The 21536-nt window shown below is 40.6% G+C and overlaps 1 protein-coding gene across 1 annotated transcript in view; it reads right to left on the bottom strand.

Moving 5' to 3' along the window:
* LOC126259220 (DE-cadherin) overlaps positions 1–21536 on the bottom strand; it is a 623473-nt gene that overhangs the window by 12840 nt on the left and 589097 nt on the right. Inside the window, exons 18-22 of the mRNA XM_049955830.1 lie at positions 20568–20768; positions 17427–17665; positions 8886–9085; positions 6323–6459; positions 1825–2040 (exon numbers count right to left, since the gene is read on the bottom strand). Coding sequence (XP_049811787.1) covers positions 1825–2040; positions 6323–6459; positions 8886–9085; positions 17427–17665; positions 20568–20768 — 993 coding nt within the window. The remainder of the gene's footprint in view (positions 1–1824; positions 2041–6322; positions 6460–8885; positions 9086–17426; positions 17666–20567; positions 20769–21536) is intronic.

Below are 21536 nucleotides of genomic sequence, written 5' to 3'. Positions count from 1 at the left end.
CCCTGAAACATGTTTTGCTCAGCATGAGAATATATGTAATTCACACCATGTTTAAACCAAAAACACTGGAACAATGCAAACTGAATGAAGGTGCCAACTAGCGCTACAAGCGGATAAAAGACAGAACACACTAAATATGGTTCGACAGAGGTGTGACGACAATTACAACAATCACAGAACTGCTCATGTGCTGCAGAGACAGTTTGGACATCGTTGTAATTGGTCAGGATACCTTTATTTGTACGAACCTAGTTACTCCTATCAGCCACCATGCAGAGCAGAGACTGGCAGTGGCAGGAGATGCAACACGAACAGTTCCAACTTTTACACATTTACCAGTTTAAAACCACTAAGTAGAGCACCCTGGTGTTAAACTACTTGATGGCCAACATCATGCCAGCATCATTTTACATCAGTTTTTTCCCCCCCACAAGCATTTTTTCATAAAGCCTAAATCCAGAAAAATTATAAATATGTTGACGCAAAATCAAATGTGAATTAACATTGTGGACATAAAACATTTGACAGGAGTGATAAAAAATGTTGTAAACAATGGGAACATGTTAATTCCATGAACGCAAAAGTGGGTTTATACTGTACGTCTCCTGTGACTCTGAGATGGGGGATATCATACACAGAAATAACCCTCCTCTCCCTCACTAACATTCTCTCACTCACCTGAAGTATCATGCTCTAAAGTTTGTCATACTTGCTGCCTACCCTGCTCCTGTAGGGATGAGTTAACTGCAAGACCTTTTCCATAAACCTACTCACCCACTACTTCCTGCATCAGTCGAGTCGTAGATATTTTCTATTCAATTAGAAGTAGGGCTACATGCAAAAGCAATGTCATCACATGACAGAAATGCTGCCATTATTTTGTGGCATAGCATATTGGTATGTCAACTAACCAGCTGTCTCTCCATATGATAGCCCACTGTGAAACTAAGAGGCAACCACCATCTCAACACCCAGTTTGCATGTGGTGCACATCACAACAATAACTTCAACAATTGTTTCAATAGTAGTACCATTTTCATCCCCCTGCACCTGCTCCATTTCCTCTAAACTGCATAGGTAATAACAGTTGTTCTACCACACCCACTGTCCTCACAGTCCACCTAGCCTAAACTTCCCCTAGTCCCTGTCTTCAGCTATATTGAAACCGTGCGTCTGTTTCAGGTTCCTCTCTGACATATCCTTTATTTTGCAGATGACCAGACATGCAGAAAGCTCAAAACAGTGCACATCCCACTGAAGAACGAAGGATTCATTCGGGAAACAACCCTTTGGGCCATTTCTCTTCCATATCACTTCTTCTTGGGGTGCTAGACATGTAAGACACGGAGGAGAGCTTCTGTGAAATTAGGGAAGTACGGGAGAGGTACTGACAGAAGTAAAGCTGTGAGGATATGTGAGGTGCGCCTAGATAATTCAGTTAGTAAAGATTGTCTGCAAAAGGGCAAGGTTCTGGGTTCAAGTCCTGCTCTACCAAACAGTTCTCACAAGTCAAGAAATAAACCGACTCCTTCGACACCATTTCCACAAATAAAGTATCAGTGACACTAAACTTCGAAGTAGCTGCTGTCAGTGTAATGTTCTTTTTTGCTCTCTGCTCTTACTGTCATGAAGCACCTGTTGAGCATTAAATTATCAAAATACATTTGAAATAGATCACATTCATTAATATATGTAGCTCTTTCCTCAGGACAACCATAACGACAACAGCCTTCCAAATAGTTCTCTTGGGCAAAGATAATATAATAGGAAGAATTTTTAAACTAATGGATGAAATGTAATTGGTAAAATCCATATATTACTCACCTTCCCGTTAAATGTAAGGTTACGAATGCAGCCACCAAAACCTTCCATTACAGGTAAATTTGTCCAGTTTAGTCTTGCACCAATCACAGTTAGGTCTGTAAAAGTTCCACCCAGCTGCAATGGGCCGTTCACATTGAGATATTCGTTTGGTGGTACAGGAGCTTTAAAAGACACACATGAGCTCATCTGGCAATGATCAACATCCAGCTCAATAGTCTGAAATAAATAAGGAAATCTCTATGAATGTGGTCAACAACTAAAATTTTATTTGAAATTGTATGGTAATAACAAACAAGTAAGGAGCCCTTAAATACCAATGAAAGCAACATCGGTGTAGAGCAACAAAACCGAAAGCCATCTCAAATTTTCCTCTTAGAAGAGGAGTATTTTCTGAAATCAACCCTGTGGTCAATAGTTACAACCACATGTTGCACCAGTATTTAAAGGGGAAAAAGGAAAGAGGATTTCTCATCCAGTCCAATACAGCTTTAATCTGATCTGCTTGATTCCAAATAACAAGTTTTGACCTTAAAACACCGATCCAAAAATATTACAAGTGCTTAGTCAAATCTCACTTGATTAATATATTCAGTGTAAGTATAGATCACAGAAATCATTTACAATTTACGTATTTAATTTAAAGCCATATTTAAATGAAAGAGTTTAAATGAAAGAGCATTCACATATGAAATGATTGTTCAGCAAAGCTAAATGTCAGTTTGGGCAGGAAAGGTGTGTGTGTGTGTGTGTGCAGTGAACAGACATTTTTGAGGGACAAGGCAAGGGTACTTAAGAGACATTATTATAACTTCATTAAATTACGTCATTCACAAATTTGCCACACATCCTATTTCACCAAAAGGCACCCATTAATTATTAAATTTATAATACTGCACCCTCATTTCATAAGAAATTTTTTAAGGAGATTTAAAACTTTTGTAGACTGCTTCCTATTGCTGTGGACATTTTACAATGGAATGCAATAATTTTGAAACAAGCAACATTCTACTGAGTCACATAATACTCACACTGAACTTTGAGAATATTATGAGAAGTATAGTTGCTACTCACAATTTAGTGGAAATGTTAAGTCACAGTCAGGCACTATGGAAAGACTGCTAAGCAAGTAAGCTTTTTGCCAAAAGGCCTTCTGGAGTGGACAACATATACATTCATGCAAACGCAGTTCACATACGTGACCACTGTCTCTGGTTGCCGTGTGTGTGTGTGTGTGTGTGTGTGTGTGTGTGTTTTTTTTTTTTTCACTCCAGAGGTTGTGCGAGTGTGCGAGTTGTCTACTCCAGAGGAAGACATTTCAGTCGAAAGCTTACTTCCAGAATGAGATTTTCACTCTGCAGTGGAGTGTGCGCTGATATGAAACTTCCTGGCAGATTAAAACTGTGTGCCCGACCGAGACTCGAACTCCGGACCTTTGCCTTTCGCGGGCAAGTGCACTACCATCTGAGCTTCTGTAAAGTTTGTAAGGTAGGAGACGAGGTACTGGCAGAAGTAAAGCTGTGAGTACCGGGCGTGAGTCGTGCTTCGGTAGCTCAGATGGTACAGCACTTGCCCGCGAAAGGCAAGGCAAGGTCCCGAGTTCGAGTCTCAGTCGGGCACACAGTTTTAATCTGCCAGGAAGTTTCGAAAGCTTACTTGTTTCGCTGCCTTTTTGTTGTGCCTGTCTGCAAGTCAACATCTCCACTATACGGCGTGTAGCAATCTATCTTTTTCAAATTACTGTCATTATTCAAGCACGGATTTTCCATTGTTTGATTTCAAACAGAACTTAGTTTGATCTTTTGATAGTTGGTCTTTAAAACTGAGACACAGAAAATTAAACTTTTCATTTTTTCCCTTTTTTGTTGTGCAATGTTTATTTGTATAAAAAGCCTCTGTAGCTCTGAAAAATAACTAGGTTATTTCTGTGAACACTATACAATATTTCTGGTCGACATATATGAAAGTTACATACTTCCTAACTCATAGATACTTTCTCATGGAGTGATGAGGTTGGTTGGTTGGGAAAGGCTGTGTTAAAAGGGAAGTCACTCAGACCTCAGGATGAGAGGGAACCACCACTTAAGACGAGTGTAGATGAATCTTAGTGGAAGGAATCAGAGAGACAGTAAGGACAGAACAAGAAGAAACAATAGATTAGCAGATTTGGGAGTGTGGGGGGGGGGGGGGGGGGAGAGAGAGAGAGAGAAATGAATAGTGCAATTATGAATTAGGATAGAAAAAAGAAGTCACAGTAAATGAAAATGAAAAAAAAGTGAGGGAGGGGGATCAGATAAAGGAGATTAAGTTCTGGAGGGTTTTGGGATTTAAAGATGTGTTGGAGTGCAAGTTCTCATGTGAAGAGTTCAGGGAAACTTACCAGGTGTGGTGGGGAGATCCAAATAAGCCTGTGTGGTGTAGCAAGCATTCAGGTCCTTCAAGTCTAGCAGTGGAGCATGTTCAACAACTGGCTACTGGGTGTACCTAAGATGGACTGTTCTACTATGCCCATTTATGCGCTTCGTCTGTTCAGTGGTGGTCATGTCTATATGAACATTGCACACTGGACACAAGTAGCTGATAAACAAGTCTGGCTCCACAAGCTGCTCTGCCTTTAATATCATAAGACTTGCCAGTGTTGGATCTGCAGTAAGTAGTAGTGGGTTGCTGCATAGGGCAACTTTTGCAGTGTGAATTATTGCACAGGTAAGGGATGGGTAGGGGTAATTGTTTGAGATTTACATAAGATTGTACTTTTTATTTTCATGTATTATGATATTTTCTTTTTCTTTTCTTTTCTGCAGTTTTCTGTCTTAGTTCTTAATTGCACCATTAATTAATTTTGTCATAATATATATTTACTTCTCACTCTGTCTTTATCTTGTAACAGAAGCTGGTACATTGCTTACCAATGTGCTATCTCTGATTTACTCTCCTGACAACTCCCGCTTCGAATATGCCTTGGGCACATGCATTCCAAATGCTGTTTTCAATGCTTGCCAAAAATAATATACAGGGTTATTACAAATGATTGAAGCGATTTCACACCTCTACAATAACTTTATTATTTGAGATATTTTCACAATGCTTTGCACGCACATACAAAAATTCAAAAAGTTTTTTTAGGCATTCACAAATGTTCGATATGTGCCCCTTTAGTGATTTGCCAGACATCAAGCCAATAATCAAGTTCCTCCCATACTCGGCGCAGCATGTCCCCATCAATGAGTTCGAAAGCATCGTTGATGCGAGCTCGCAGTTCTGGCACATTTCTTGGTAGAGGAGGTTTAAACACTGAATCTTTCACATAACCCCACAGAAAGAAATCGCATGGGGTTAAGTCGGGAGAGCGTACAGGCCATGACATGAATTGCTGATCATGATCTCCACCACGACCGATCCATCGGTTTTCCAAACTCCTGTTTAAGAAATGCCGAACATCACGATGGAAGTGCGGTGGAGCACCATCCTGTTGAAAGATGAAGTCGGCGCTGTTGGTCTCCAGTTGTGGCATGAGCCAACTTTCCAGCATGTCCAGATACACGTGTCCTGTAACGTTTTTTTCGCAGAAGAAAAAGGGGCCGTAAACTTTAAACCGTGAGATTGCACAAAACACGTTAACTTTTGGTGAATTGCGAATTTGCTGCACGAATGCGTGAGGATTCTCTACCGCCCAGATTCGCACATTGTGTCTGTTCACTTCACCATTAAAAAAAAATGTTGCTTCATCACTGAAAACAAGTTTCGCACTGAACGCATCCTCTTCCATGAGCTGTTGCAACCGCGCCGAAAATTCAAAGCGTTTGACTTTGTCATCGGGTGTCAGGGCTTGTAGCAATTGTAAACGGTAAGGCTTCTGCTTTAGCCTTTTCCGTAAGATTTTCCAAACTGTCGGCTGTGGTACGTTTAGCTCCCTGCTTGCTTTATTTGTCGACTTCCGCGGGCTACGCGTGAAACTTGCCCGCACGCGTTCAACCGTTTCTTCGCTCACTGCAGGCCGACCCGTTGATTTCCCCTTACAGAGGCATCCAGAAGCTTTAAACTGCGCATACCATCGCCGAATGGAGTTAGCAGTTGGTGGACCTTTGTTGAACTTCGTCCTGAAGTGTTGTTGCACTGTTATGACTGACTGATGTGAGTGCATTTCAAGCACGACATACGCTTTCTCGGCTCCTGTTGCCATTTTGTCTCACTGCGATCTCGAGCACTCTGGAGGCAGAACCTGAAGTGCGGCTTCAGCCGAACAAAACTTTATGAGTTTTTCTATGTATCTGTAGTGTGTCGTGAGCATATGTCAATGAATGGAGCTACAGTGAATTTATGAAATCGCTTCAATCATTTGTAATAGCCCTGTATATGTTTATTCTCTGCTGCATTTAATTCTTAACTTGTATTTAGCAATGTTTACTCAAGTGATAGAAACATCATGGCATCAATACAATTCAATCCTTAAATATGTTAATTATGATTATCCAGGAGTCTGTCATAATAATTTTATTACCGTTTTGCTCCAAAGAATATCAATGAAGTGAGGTTTTCCATCAGTTAGCTTCTGATTTTGTTCAACTGATACTGTTCCAGAACCATAGTCCATTAGCAGCCGAAGGAATCCATTTTGCAGGTATAAAGCCATGAAATCTGGAGGAAAAAAAAAAGCAGTTAACATATTTATCTAATCACATTGATTATGAACATGAAGACTACAAATCATACACAAATACATTTCAAGCTGGTTGATTTCAAATTTTCATCACTGGGCACATGCAAAAAACACTTTGTCAGTACTAATGCAGTTTATGGAGAATACATCATACTTTAGATAATGGCACACGAAAAAGGCCATAAATGTGTCAAACAATGACACGAAAGAAAGAATTGAACACCTTTCTGGAAACAGAAAAAAATTTTGACAACGGTTATAACTTTGCCTTTTGTTACTCACTATCACCCAGAACTTCAGTGCCTTAATAGATTACCCCACCAGAGCTAAAACCTTCTCAAGTAAAACCCTGAAATGATTATCTTTCCTTAATATTATCCACATACATGTAAATCTACACGTACATATATACTCCACAAGCCATCATACAGTCCATAGCAGAGGGTACCACATCTAAAAATAGTTATTTCCTTTCCTGTTTCACTCATCTCATCTTCATAATCCTTCTGCAAAATGTACATTGGCAGCAATAGAATCATTCTGCAGTCGGCCTCAAATGCACTTTCTCTAAATTTCCACAATAGTGACTCATGAAAAAAGCATTATCTTCCCGAGACACACTTTGCAGAATTCTCCAAATAAAATGAAGTCAAGCTTTTGCCTTTCCTACAACCAATGTGATGTGCTTATTCCATACCATATCGCTTTGCAATGTTACACCTAGATGCACAGCATCCAATACAGTGGACAGCTGTTAATGATCAAAAAAGTGAATTTTTCAATCAGTCCTGAGGGTGCAAATGCACACAATCCACTGAAGTGGGCACTTCCTACTGGTGTTGTGTCCTGCATACATGTGCAGCCTCACGACTGATTAAAAATGGCAGAGAAGTGACCATTAAAAGCTGTCTACTGCAGTGAAAAGCATACCACATTGGCAGAGTGTATGATTGGACATAGAAGAACTGTCTGCCCTTGGGCTGTCCACTATGTAGCTACTGTCCATACTAGAGCAAGACTCGAAAGATCCAACTGCTATACCATGTGGGCCATTTGGATCCTCTCATGCAGTGCCAATTCCCTGAATTATGGAGATAGGAACTTATCTCCAACATTTTATCTTGCTTCCCACCCTCTTATACTCCAATTAAAATTACTTTGTGATTGATTGATTGCAGTGGTGGGTGACAGTTGCCAGCATTAAGCCAGTCACATTTCACAAGGCACTGTGTATACCTATAAGAAAAACAGCAACACATCGAGCATATGGCGCTCAAGAAAGAAGTACAATTGGATGGCTGCTGGTCCCTACCACTAGACTTCCTTAAACATTAATAACAAAGTAATTTTAATCTGAGTACAGTCTGACTCCATCCTCTTTCTTCTTTCCTATACTGGTGTGCAAGATAATAATAATAATAATAAAATTCTTATTATTATTTACTTATTCATCCCTATCCCACCCCACCAAATACCTTCAACCCTGTTTTCTCTCTCTCTCTCTCTCTCTCTCTCTCTCTCTCTCTGCACTTATTTCTATTCCTTATCTGCAATAGTTGCCAACTTTACTTTTTCTCTTATTGCTCTAACCAGCTTTAATTCCTGCTCTGTTCCTTGTATCTTCTCCGAGTTTGATCTGGTACAGTGCTCAAATTCACACACTTCCTGACACCATTTTCTTCACTTTTGCCTCCCTTCTTCCTCATTCCAGATCTCGCTTCCCGCGTATGGGGTCCTGGGTTCGATTTCCAGCAGAGTCAGGGATTTTTCCTGCCTCGAGATGACTGGGTGTTGTTGTGTCGTCTTCATCATCATCAACATCATTCACCCTCATTAAGGTCGGAGGAAGGCAATGGCAAACCATCTCCACTAGGACCTTGCCAAGTACAGCAGTGTATGTCTCCCGCATCGTCCCCTATGCTCCTCAGAGTATGGGACATCATCATCATCATCATCATCATCATCATCATCATCTTGGGTGCTGGGAGTTGTGATTTCTGAAGGTAAGTAATGGCAAGTCCTTCTGCCAGCAATTTTACCCCATGCGAAGAGTTAGATAAGATAAATAAAGCTGTTATGAACTTCTAAACTTGATCACTGTCCTGCATGAATAAACGAATGAATATAAGACAACTGTCCTTTCTGTTTAACTTGCTGCACTTCTACAACATATACAGACCCTCTGCTCCTCTGACAAATACTTTTTCCACTACTTTTTAAATTCTGCATCTACTAATGCATGTACTAAATTAAGAACACAATACACAAAATGGATAATTGGTACAGTAAGGAAATACATTAATATATTCTAATAATATAGTATCATTCTACTAGGAGTTATCTGCTCCAGTCTTTGAAATTTATTTCAATGTTTCTCATGAAATAATTAATATTTAATAGATACCTCTGACATTATGCCCAGAAGTTGGAGTAACTGGTCCAACATAAAATATTAATCCATCATCCAAATGTGGTGTAAGTTCCAGTGAAATATGGCCTTGTTCACAAGCATCCAAGGATGGGTACAAAGCATAGCCATTACCGTAGAATCCAACAGAAATTATCTCACACTGTGGACCTTCAAAGCCTTCAAGACATTCACACCTGCAAAAGAGTTACCAAAATATTTTTCACTCTCAAATTCAGAGAGTTTATATTTTATTTAATTACAGAAACTCACTAATGAGCGTCCATCAAGTTCAGTATTAAAATTAAAGCAGAAATAGTATGTTGATGCGCAAGTTCATAGGGTTTTTCTTTTGTTTGTTGGTAGTGCAGCTGCTATGGGTTTATTTATCAACTGTCATTGTATGTTGTTCACTGTTGCCATCTGAGTTGTCATTTTGTCACTTTAAGATAGCAAGTGGAGCTGTGGATGCTATAAAATAGAGTGCCAAGTGGAGAAATCTGAACATTTCTAACGTATTCTTCTGTTCAATTCAGTGATAACAATAGTGGAGGCAACCAGAAACAGTTGTGTTATGTATACGGACAATGCAACCGAACGAAGCACAGCAAGAAAATGGTTTCCTTGTTTTAAGGAGGATCGTTTTGACATTAGGATCTCTCCAGGTTCAGGAAGACCTTCAGTGTTTGATGAAAATTATTTAAACACATTAATCCACAACGATCAATGTCAGTGTAATTGGAAACTGGCAAATGCGACAAACTGTGAACATCCCACCATCATGCGACATTTGCATGCAATGTGGAAGATTAAAAAAATCTGGGGTATGGGTATTGCATACTCTAAGCCAAAATTGCGAAAATCAGCAGACAGTCATATCTACTTGCTCATCATCAATTGGTTCGTGAAGAGCACCAACTTTTCCTATCCTGTATCATTGCTAGTGACAAGAAATGGTCTCTTTATGCAAAAATAAGGGAAGAAAAGGAATGGCTGAGCCCAAACAAAGCAGCAACTACCCATATGAGAACCTGCATGCACCCACAAAAGATAATGTTGTGTATCTGCTGGAACAGCAATGGAGTGGTGTGCAGGAATTGCCTCCCCAAGGTGTAACATCACTGCTAACATTTACTGTCAACAACTGAGACATCTTTCCAACACAAACCAAAAACTATGACCAGGGAGACTGCATGAAATGATGCTATTCCGTGATATATATTATATATATAAAAGCAAAGATGATGTAACTTACCAAACGAAAGTGCTGGCATGTTGAGAGACACACAAACAAACACAAACATACACACAAAATTCAAGCTTTCGCAACCAATGGTTGCTTCATCAGGAAAAAGGGAAGGAGAGGGAAAGACGAAATGATGTGAGTTTTAAGGGAGAGTGTAAGGAGTCATTCCAATCCCGAGAGCGGAAAGACTTACCTTAGGGGGAAAAAAGGACAGGTATACACTCTCGTGCGCACACACACACACACACACACACACACACACACACACACACACACACAGATATCCATCCGCACGTACACAGACACAAGCAGACATTTGTAAAGGCAAAGAGTTTGGGCAGAGATGTCAGTCGAGGCGGAAGTACAGAGGCAAAGATGTTGTTGAACAACAGGTGAGGTATGAGCAGCGGCAACTTGAAATTAGCGGAGGTTGAGGCCTGGTGGGTAACGGGAAGAGAGGATATATTGAAGGGGAAGTTCCCATCTCCGGAGTTGTGATAGGTTGGTGTTAGTGGGAAGTATCCAGATAACCCAGACGGTGTAACACTGTGCCAAGATGTGCTGGCCGTGCACCAAGGCATGTTTAGCTACAGGGTGATCCTCATTACCAACAAACACTGTCTGCCTGTGTCCATTCATGCGAATGGACAGTTTGTTGCTGGTCATTCCCACATAGAAGGCTTTACAGTGTAGGCAGGTCAGTTGGTAAATCACATGGGTGCTTTCACACGTGGCTCTTCCTTTGATAGTGTACACCTTCCGGGTTACAGGACTGGAGAGTAGGTGGTAGTGGGAGGGTGCATGGGACAGGTTTTACACCGGGGGCGGTTACAAGGGTAGGAGCCAGAGGGTAGGGAAGGTGGTTTGGGGATTTCATAGGGATGAACTAACAGGTTACGAAGGTTAGGTGGACGGCGGAAAGACACTCTTGGTGGAGTGGGGAGGATTTCATGAAAGATGGATCTCATTTCGGGGCAGGATTTGAGGAAGTCGTATCCATGCTGGAGATCCACATTCAGAGTATGATCCAGTCCCGGAAAGTATCCTGTCACAAGTGGGGCACTTTTGGGGTTCTTCTGAGGGAGGTTCTGAGTTTGAGGGGATGAGGAAGTGGCTCTGGTAATTTGCTTCTGTACCAGGTCGGGAGGGTACTTGCGGGATGCGAAAGTTGTTTTCAGGTTGTTGGTGTAATGGTTCAGGTATTTCGGACAGGAGCAAATTCGTTTGCCATGAAGACCTAGGCTGTAGGGAAGGGACTGTTTGATATGGAATGGGTGGCAGCTGTCATAATGGAGGTACTGTTGCTTGTTGGTGGGTTTGATGTGGACGGATGTGTGAAGCTGGCCATTTGACAGATGGAGGTCAACGTCAAGGAAAGTGGCATGGGATTTGGAGTAGGACCAGGTGAATCTGATGGAACCAAAGGAGTTGAGGTTGGAGAGGAAATTCTGGAGTTGTTCTTCACTGTGAGTCCAGATCATGAAGATGTCATCAATAAATCTGTACCAAACTTTGGGTTGGCAGGCCTGGGTAACCAAGAAGGCTTCCTCTAAGCGACCCATAAATAGGTTGGCGTACGAGGGGGCCATCCTGGTACCCATGGCTGTTCCCTTTAATTGTTGGTATGTCTGGCCTTCAAAAGTGAAGAAGTTGTGGGTCAGGATGAAGCTGGCTAAGGTAATGAGGAAAGAGGTTTTAGGTAGGGTGGCAGGTGATCGGCGTGAAAGGAAGTGCTCCATCGCAGCGAGGCCCTGGATGTGCGGAATATTTGTGTATAAGGAAGTGGCATCAATGGTTACAAGGATGGTTTCCGGGGGTAACAGATTGGGTAAGGATTCCAGGCGTTCGAGAAAGTGGTTGGTGTCTTTGATGAAGGATGGGAGACTGCATGTAATGCATTGAAGGTGTTGATCTACGTAGGCAGAGATACATTCTGTGGGGGCTTGGTAACCAGCTACAATGGGGCGGCCGGGATGATTGGGTTTGTGACTTTTAGGAAGTAGGTAGAAGGTGTCGCTGGGGTCAGGAGGTTGATGGAGCCAGGTGAAAGGTTTTGTAGGGGGCGGATTCCTTGAAGCTCCGCCTGGACATCAGGAATGGGATTACCTTGGCAAACATTGTATGTAGTGTTGTCTGAAAGCTGACGCAGTCCCTCAGCCACATACTCCCGACGATCAAGTACCACAGTCATGGAACCCTTGTCCGCCGGAAGAATGACGATGGATCAGTCAGCCTTCAGATCATGGATAGCCTGCGCTTCAGCAGTGGTGATGTTGGAAGTAGGATTAAGGTTTTTGAAGAAGGATTGAGAGGCAAGGCTGGAAGTGAGAGATTCCTGGAAGGTTTGGAGAGGAAGATTTTGAGGAAGAGGAGGTGGATCCCGCTGTGACGGAGGACGGAACTGTTCCAGGCACAGTTCAATTTGGATAGTGTCTTGGGGAGTTGGATCATTAGGCGTAGGAGTAGGATCATTTTTCTTCGTGGCAAAATGATATTTCCAGCAGAGAGTACGAGTGTTGGACAGTAAATCTTTGACGAGGGCTGTTTGGTTGAATCTGGGAGTAGGGCTGAAGGTGAGGCCTTTGGATAGGACAGAGGTTTCGGATTGGGAGAGAGGTTTGGAGGAAAGGTTAACTACTGAATTAGGGTGTTGTGGTTCCAGATCGTGTTGATTAGAATTTTAAGGTTTTGGGGGGAGTGGAGCTGTAAGTGGGAGATTGAGTAGATGGGAGAGACTGGGTCTGTGTGCAATGAGAGGAGGTTGAGGTTTGCTGGAAAGGTTGTGAAGGGTGAGTGAGTTGCCTTTCCAGAGGTGGGAAACGAGGAGATTGGATAGTTTTTTGAGGTGGAGGGTGGCATGCTGTTCTAATTTGCAGTTGGCCTGTAGGAGGATGCTCTGAACAGCCGGTGTAGATGTGGGAGAGGAAAGATTGAGGACTTTTATTAAGGATAGGAGTTGACGGGTGTGTTCATGAAGGATTAGGTGGGTGAGGGCAATGGATTGTTCAGTTTGGAACTGGTATAGGGACTGATGGAAAGAAGGGTTACAGCCAGAGATGGGAACTTTAAGTGTGAGGCCTTTGGGGGTAATGCCAAATGTCAGACAAGCCTGAGTAAATAAAATGTGGGAGCGTAATCTGGCTAGGGCGAAGGCATGTTTGCGGAGGGAATGTAAATAAAACTTAATAGGGTCGTTGTGGGGGTGACATGGTATTAGAAGGTGGAAAGTGTAACATGAGGCTGAAAAATATATGGGGAGAGATAAAGGTGAACTAGAAAGCAACCGGAGATCTGGTGTGAAAAAAGTCGAAAAAGTGTTGGTTAAAGCTGAGCAATGTTGATCCTGTGGTGTACTTGGGTTGGTAAACAACGATGTGCACAAAGGTTAGGTGGTTGTGTTGCCGCCAAAACACGTTAAAGGGTGGAGAAATTTGGGAAAATTTCGAAAAAACTGTGTGTAAATGTATTAAAAGGAGTGGTTTTGTGGTGGCAGATTATGAAAATGAGGGTAACAACTGGCTAACGTAGAAATAATGATGTTAAAACCTGTGGGAAGCGGCTAAAAATGATCAGTGATGTGGGAAAAACAGAAATGGAAATAAAGCGAAAGTTATTAGAACTAGCCGAAATGGTTGTTTAATAGGTGAAAGGAACTGTTTCTGAACTGGAAACAGTGGATTTTATAGCAGCGGTAGTGTTGAAAGCGGAAACAAATTTTTTCGTTATGGTTTGGAAGTGGGTTACGTATTATAGAGTATATATAGGCGGGATAAAATTGTATGGCAGATTACAGTAAAAAGGAGAAGGTTGGGGTGGCAAAGTCACTCTGCACCCACCTTATTGACCCGATCATGCACTCTCTGATCTTCGCCTTTTCTGCTCTCTATCAAAAAACCTTCATGGAACTTCAATTCTGGATGAAAATGTGCTTCGAACATGTCTCAACAAGTTCTTTGTTTTAAAACTGTAATATTTCTACAGTCATGGGATCAAGAGATTACCCCCAGTATTAGTAGACCGTTGTAAATAGTGAAGGAGAATGTATTATTGATGACTAATGTCTGTTATGTGTATCTGCTATGTTTAATACTTATGGCAACAAGCTACAACCTTGCACACCAACCTAATACTAATTCAGAAAAGGAGAATAAACAACTGCTTCAAAACTGTTTGAGTCATTCAGTGAAATTTCTAAGGAGTGAAGATATTTGCCTCGACCCACAGCCATCTGAATTCAATATTATTCCACATATCTGTGATGCTGTCTAGAGCAATATGATCTCTTGTACCTCAAATCTGCACCACTTGCGGGTTGCTGTTAAACAGTTGTGGATCAGCATGGCACCCAAACTTTTTGGCATTCTAGTTTGTTTAATAATATGCTCCGCTGATTACATTTATTCCACTCATTTACGAAATTCTTAAATGGTATGAAAGTACTTATCAAAGAGAAACTACTTCAATTTCTATTTGAAAACACTACCATTGTTGTCAGACATGATTTTTGTGAGACAGTGGTCAACGAAATACATCAAATGAACTCTTCAGTTGCAAATGAGGGCAACTATCAGCTGTAGAATGGAATCACAGCAATGAAAATTTGTGCCGGACCAGGACTCGAACCCAGATTTCCCGCTTATCGTGAGGGGTCGCCTTACCATTTGGCTATCCGTGCATGGTCCACGGTCAGACCCAAATTTCCATATGTCATCAACCATGCTTCTATGACCTGTACTCATACATCCATTCTGTATATTCCCGTACAGGTCAGATGTACTTTAAAGTCGCTTGCCCGGAATCGGCAGATAAATAGGATATTGCAGTGCCTGTGTTGTTCTGATTACAAAGCAAAGTTCCTTTGGACATGCATGCATGCATGTTCAAAGGAACTTTGCTTTGTAATCAGAACAACACAGGTACTGCAATATCCTATTTATCTGCCGATTCTGGGCAAGCGACTTTCAAGTGTAATGTCTGAACTGTACATAATGAATGTACAAGTACAAGTTGCAGACACATGGCTGACAGCATATTGAAGTTTGGGGCTGACTGTGGGCCATGCATGAATAGGTAAATGGTAAGGTTAGAGGGGAAACTGGGGTTCGAGTCCCGATCCTGCACAAATTTTCGTTGTTGTCATTCCATTCTACAGCTGATGGTTGTCCTCATTCGCAATTGCAAATTTATTTAATGTATTCCATAATGGCTGTAGTCATCGCAGTGCCTGTTCCTTAGGACATGCATGAATCTCCAAAGGAACTTTGCTTCATAATCAGAATAACATAGGTACTGCAATATCGTACTGGTCAATGAGTTTTACAGCTGTGTGTTTTCCTGTTTTCTGGGCCACAGTTAAATTCACTAGATGGTAGAGCAGATCTTTTTTCTTCTCATGCTGTATTTGTCAAGACCTATCATGGTATGAAACCCCACAAATTTGAAACTTCCTGGCAGATTAAAACTGTGTGCCGGACTGAGACTCTAACTCGGGACCTTTGCCTTTCGCGGGCAAGTGCTCTACCGACTGAGCTACCCAAGCATGACTCACACCCCGTCCTCACAGCTTCACTTCTGCCAGTACCGTGTCTCCTACCTTCCAAACTTTACAGAAGCTCTCCTGTGAACCTTGCAGAACCAGCACTCCTGAAAGAAAGGATATTGCGGAGACATGGCTTAGCCACAGCCTGGGGGATGTTTCCAGAATGAGATTTCCACTCTGGAGCAGAGTGTGCGTCAATATGAAACTTCCTGGCAGATTAAAACTGTGTGCCTTTCTTTCAGGAGTGCTAGTTCTGCAAGGTTCGCAGGAGAGATTCTGTAAAGTTTGGAAGGTAGGAAATGAGGTACTGGCAGAAGTAAAGCAGTGAGGGCAGGGCGTGAGTCGTCCTTGGGAAGCTCAATTGGTAGAGTACTTGCCCGCGAAAGGCAAAGGTCACGAGTTCAAGTCTCGGTCCAGCACACACTTTTAATCTGCCAGGAAGTTTCATATCAGCGCACACTCCGCTGCAGAGTGGAAATCTCATTCTCACCACAAATTTGTTGGTAACAAATTCTACCAACAAACAACTTTTTGTAGACCTTAGTGAATATACTCAGCTCCTTTAAGATGAAGGTGTGTGACTCTCGTACATGTTTCTAATTAATTATCCTGTAGGTCATCAATAAATTAAAATACAATTTGTTACCTTACTAATGTTATAGTGCAAAGGTTCACAATTACTCTCTTGACAGAACTAACTTAAATACACCTTCTAACAGGCTTAGTATATGATTTTTCCAATACTTTTATTCATATATACATACAAGAACTTTAAAAATGAATAGGACAGAAAATTCCTTATTACTACATTACACTAACTGAAGAGAACATATGTTAGAAAGCACAAAATGGGACAAGTTGGGTTATTCTTGAATTTGAGAACCAGCACATTTGTGCAAACCCAGTTAATATCTTTCAAAAAACTATCCCACACCTGGCTCATCTATTGCTACTTCTTTGCTCAACTTGACAGTAAACTTTCATCACCTGCAAAAGATTGCCTCTACCTACTGCTTCAAACAGTGATTCTTCATTAATATAGAATAAGAATAACAACTCAGTAATTATTTAATCCTGGGGATTGTTCTGTGGACTTTCTCCCAGTGCGCACAATGTAGTGCACGGGACTGTACCATGTATCATTTAAATATGTAATTTTTCACACAGCATATTTTAACAAGGACAGTCAAATACCATTGATGAAACACACCAGATTCACTGTAGTGATATTTTGGCCTTTTTAAAATGTTATTGCATGTTCCATGGGTGAAACTGAGTGTATAGCATGACAGTAGTGTGGTTGGGAGGGTTTTCTATACAGACTAATAACAAGGCATGTGTAATATAAACTAAACTGTGCATTATGTACATCAAGCAAATATTTAAGACAAATTACAATTCTAGAAAACTTAGATTAGTATCTGATCAACCTCAGAATATGAATCAGCTGTAGTTTTCATGCATTATCCTGAAGTTTATGCAGCAAGTAGAAAATAAAAGAAGTCTGTATCAGTTTGGTGACAAGATTTTCTTCCAAACATGAGGTAATACTAGTGTAAAATCATCACAAAGAATAAAGTCAAAATTTTCTAGCAATAATTTATATTTATTAGCCTGTTGAACACCATAAACAATTTTAGTTACAGTACTCTCTCTCTCTCTCTCTCTCTCTCTCTCTCTCTCTCTCTCTCTCTCTCTCTCTCTCTCTCTCCCTCTCTAATTTCTTTTCATAAGCTTTGAAGCAACAACATACCTTTCACCAACTGCAGTGCCTCCATTGAGGCAGACAATTCTCTCTGGTAGAACTGCACAGCTGCAAATGGGATCTACTACTGCCCTTACACCCACAAATGAGGATGTGTTTGTATACACAGCATATGGTTTATTTGTTTTGTTGAGAAAATTTCTACAAGACGACTCACAATATACTTTTTCTAATAAACATTCATCAATGTTTATCATCAGCATTTTCACGCCCAGGTCTCGTTCAATCTGAAAAAGAGAACACACTAAATTGGTGAACCTTAATAATTCAGTCCTCTCACTGGTCTCTGCAACTACCAGGCAGCCCACAACTTTTTCCCTTATTTTTATTCCATCTGTAGTGTGTTAATTAATGTTCTTAGATACCAAAAACAGATGCTATTATGAAAACTTTCATACAGGTCACAAGTGTTGCACGTTCATCTCATGAACACAAATATTTTCCAACTACTCTTATTACACTACATACATCTTGTTTGAGTAGTATTAAGTTCAGAACATACTGTTTAAACAGCATCACAAAAGTAATAAATTCAACATTTACAGCAACTGAGTCACTATTTATGCACTCTCTTTCCACTAACAAATGAATGTACTGTTTTAAGCACCGTTGTTTTTCTATAACTCAACCTCCACCCCATGCTGCTCAGAGATGTACGAGGTCTGTTCAAAAAATTCCAGAACTTCGTCCACAAAATTTTTCTATGCTTACCTTTTATTTGTGAATGGTCTCCTTCTAAATACTCTCCTCCACAACTGATACACCACTCCCTAAGATCATTTCCACTTCTGAAAACAGTCTTGTCTGCGAATTTTCTTTTATCTCATCTATAGTTGCAAACCTCCATTCTTTCAACAGGATTTTCAACTTTGGAAATAAAAAAAAGTCCATAGGGGCCAGGTCTGGAGAGTACGAAGGATGAGGCGACACACTGATTTTGTGTTTTGCGCAATTGCCACACACCATTGGGGATGAATGTGTAGGTGCATTATCATGATGCAAAAGCCGTAAATTGTCTCACCACATTTTCTCGCAGGAATCGCAACACACTCCGATAGTACCATCAATTGAACTGTTTGGTCCTGTGCTATGCATTCGTAACTGTAGAACCATATCTCATCACCAGTTATGAGTCTCTTAATGAACATCTCATTCTCATTTGTATGATCCAAAAGCTCTTGGCAGATTGTGAGGTGCAGGTTTCCTGTGCATTCCAAGATGCTGCAACAGGGTTTCATGACGTGATTAAACTGAAATGTTACATTCTTCTGCAATCTCTCTGATCAGTCTTCAATTGCCACACACAATTTTGCTGACGTTCCCGAGGTGAGCGCTATCGGTAGATGTCAAAGGGCATCCTGAATGAATATCATCTTTAACTTCCATCCAACCATTTTTAAACCGTGTGAACCACTCCGAACATCGAGTATAGTTTAAGCACTTATCATCATAGGCACTTATTTGGTGGGTGTCTTTAAAGGTTTACTTGAGTTTCACACAAAATTTAATGCAGGCGCGTTGCTCCTCTAACTCTGCCATCTCAAAATTCGTAAACTGTGCAACACATTGTTCTACCCAATATAGCACTGAAAAATAACTAACAGGCATAAAACAATGAAACTTCTGTCCGTTACACATTAAACACAGGCGTGTGCAGGGGTACCAATCACATTTTTCTCTAACGAACAACTGACACTAAATTACGGGTGTTCTCGAGTGTTTTGAACAAATCTCATATTTAGTTTTTTTATTACATCTAGTCGACCCATTCAGCCCTGAAACTTATATTTTTTTTAATGGATGCAACTGACAAATACTTTAAAATCTTGCCAATACCAGTTATTCACATTCAGTTCTTTTTTCCTTTTTTTTCCCCCTTTTACAAAGGGACATAACATAAAGGGCGCAAGCCATTTTTCTATCATGTGGTGAAAATCACTGTGAAAGAAGGCCAATTACATGTAACCAAGATATTCATTTCTGAAATAATTTCTCTGCTACGCATGCCTTGCCAGTTAATTTGTATTCAAAAATTTTTATTTTATTTTTAATTTCTCACTTTAATATTCCCCTACAACATTCAAGTACAATTCATTGTAGCCTACATCCCAAGTAAGATTGTAGCTTCAGCAAAGGTTGCTTCCTCCTATCGAACACGATCTTCTGACAATATGCCCACTACAAACCCACTGTCTGTCCCAAATAAGGAGTGAATGTGAGAGAGAAATAACATATTGCCTGTTGGCTACTGCCTGGAACATCAGTTCTAAACTGAAGACTCTATCTGGCCCTCCCTTTCAGCTAGCAATAATAAGATTCTTTCCCCTTTTTTTCCCTTCATATTTTATTCTGACATTGAAATTAATGTCATGACTATTGTAATGGGCTAACAAGACTTCACAAAACAACCTGAGTGGGCCCATTTGTTGTATTCCAAACAAGGAATAAATTCCTTTCTGTTCATGATAATCTATGTCTTATAATTCAATGGCCCCCAAGAGCATGCCCACATCATGGCAATCCTGACCAGGTCCCTTCTCAGGCTGTAAGCTGCCAATATGCAAGAATTTCAATTTGGAACTGCTATTGCCAATACAATGATGAAATTATAACAACTGAATCGTAGTGTTTGATACATACAAAACCATGAACAATTGAATTCAACGTAATTCAGTACATTTTATCTGACATAGTAAGAAAGTTCTCTATGCCTGCACTAACGTAGATCAACTTCCTTGTTTGTGTTTCTGTTCCCTTACTTCATCTTCAAAATCTCTTTTTTCCTTTAGCTTTTAGAAACACACAGCTCCAAAAGAAATGGTTCCTCCAACGTAAAATTTCTTTGAAATCTGTTATGTCAGAGTAGCAATAATAGCAGTAATAATATTAATAAAGAGGTATGAAAAGCAATCACAAAACATATGAACTATTAATTACATATCATACCATGCTCACCATAGGGAGTGCATAGTATGATATGTTTAAGTGACAAAACTAAATCTAAATATTCAACCTAAGTGCTCATCAGAAAAAACGAAAAAAGGGGAGGGGGGAGGGAGGAGGAGGACAGACTTTCATGCTACTGTTCCACCCTACTCCCCAAAAGTAGTCAGTAAGCAATAAACTCACCTCATCTTGATGCTCTGCCACTATTGCATTTAACCGTTCTGGTTGGTAGTAAGGTGACCCATGTGCTGAAAACCTTACATCTAATACATCCGTGCTATCATTGTGAGGTGAATGGAGAACTGTAAAAACATCCACATTTTCAAGGCTCACATTGAGGAATTTTGAAAGTTTTAACTGAAGCAGGTTCTTCATGCTGGGTTTCTGAAATATAAAAATAGGGTAGCATTAAAAATATGTAGTGCAGTATCATTTATGTAAGAAGTAGAAAGTGACTATCAGTAAAGCTGAATATTTTAGGGGTCAGTAAGCTGATTATTTTTAGATGAACATACAACAGAACATATCAATGACTTCTGGAGGCAGCACACACAAGAAAATTGTATTAATATAATACATTTCAAGATACTTCAGTTCAATATTGTAAGCAAGGAGCAATATCAGTTTTTAGCTTCTAAGACTCAAAGATCTGCCTAGAAGCAGTCAATTACAGATCTGTAAATGCCAAAATGTTGGGGCAGTGTGAGATATTGTTGCAGTGTTGCACAGCTCCCAATAATTTTACACTCACTTGCCACCTTCTCTTCTAACCTAATAATTTAATAAACCTAACATATCCTCTAAAATACGTTAAAATTGATCATCTGTGGTCATATGATGTCCTAATGGATCAATAATCACTACCGGCTTTGGATCAAACTCTACGGCTGCTTTTATTGTGCAACTACATAACAGGTAATAAATACCCCACAGCATTGTCTCGGCAGGGATGGGCCTAAGCCTGTACTTAGTAACAGGCAGAACACTTGCCAGTGTCTGTCCTTGGATGTTGCATTATACCAGCAATTCCGTAGGATGAAACAGTGCCAATTGCCCCCTCAGATTGCATCACTCTGAGATAATCTCAGCCCTGGTTTTGCCACCTCTCGCATTGGCAATTTCTTTACATGCCACTCATTATGCTTTATTTTC

The sequence above is a fragment of the Schistocerca nitens genome, chromosome 1 (assembly GCF_023898315.1).
Source record: "Schistocerca nitens isolate TAMUIC-IGC-003100 chromosome 1, iqSchNite1.1, whole genome shotgun sequence".
Taxonomy (NCBI): Eukaryota; Metazoa; Arthropoda; class Insecta; order Orthoptera; family Acrididae; genus Schistocerca; species Schistocerca nitens.
The sequence above is the reverse complement of the archived record's forward strand: the minus strand, read 5'-3'. Positions and strand labels throughout refer to the sequence as shown.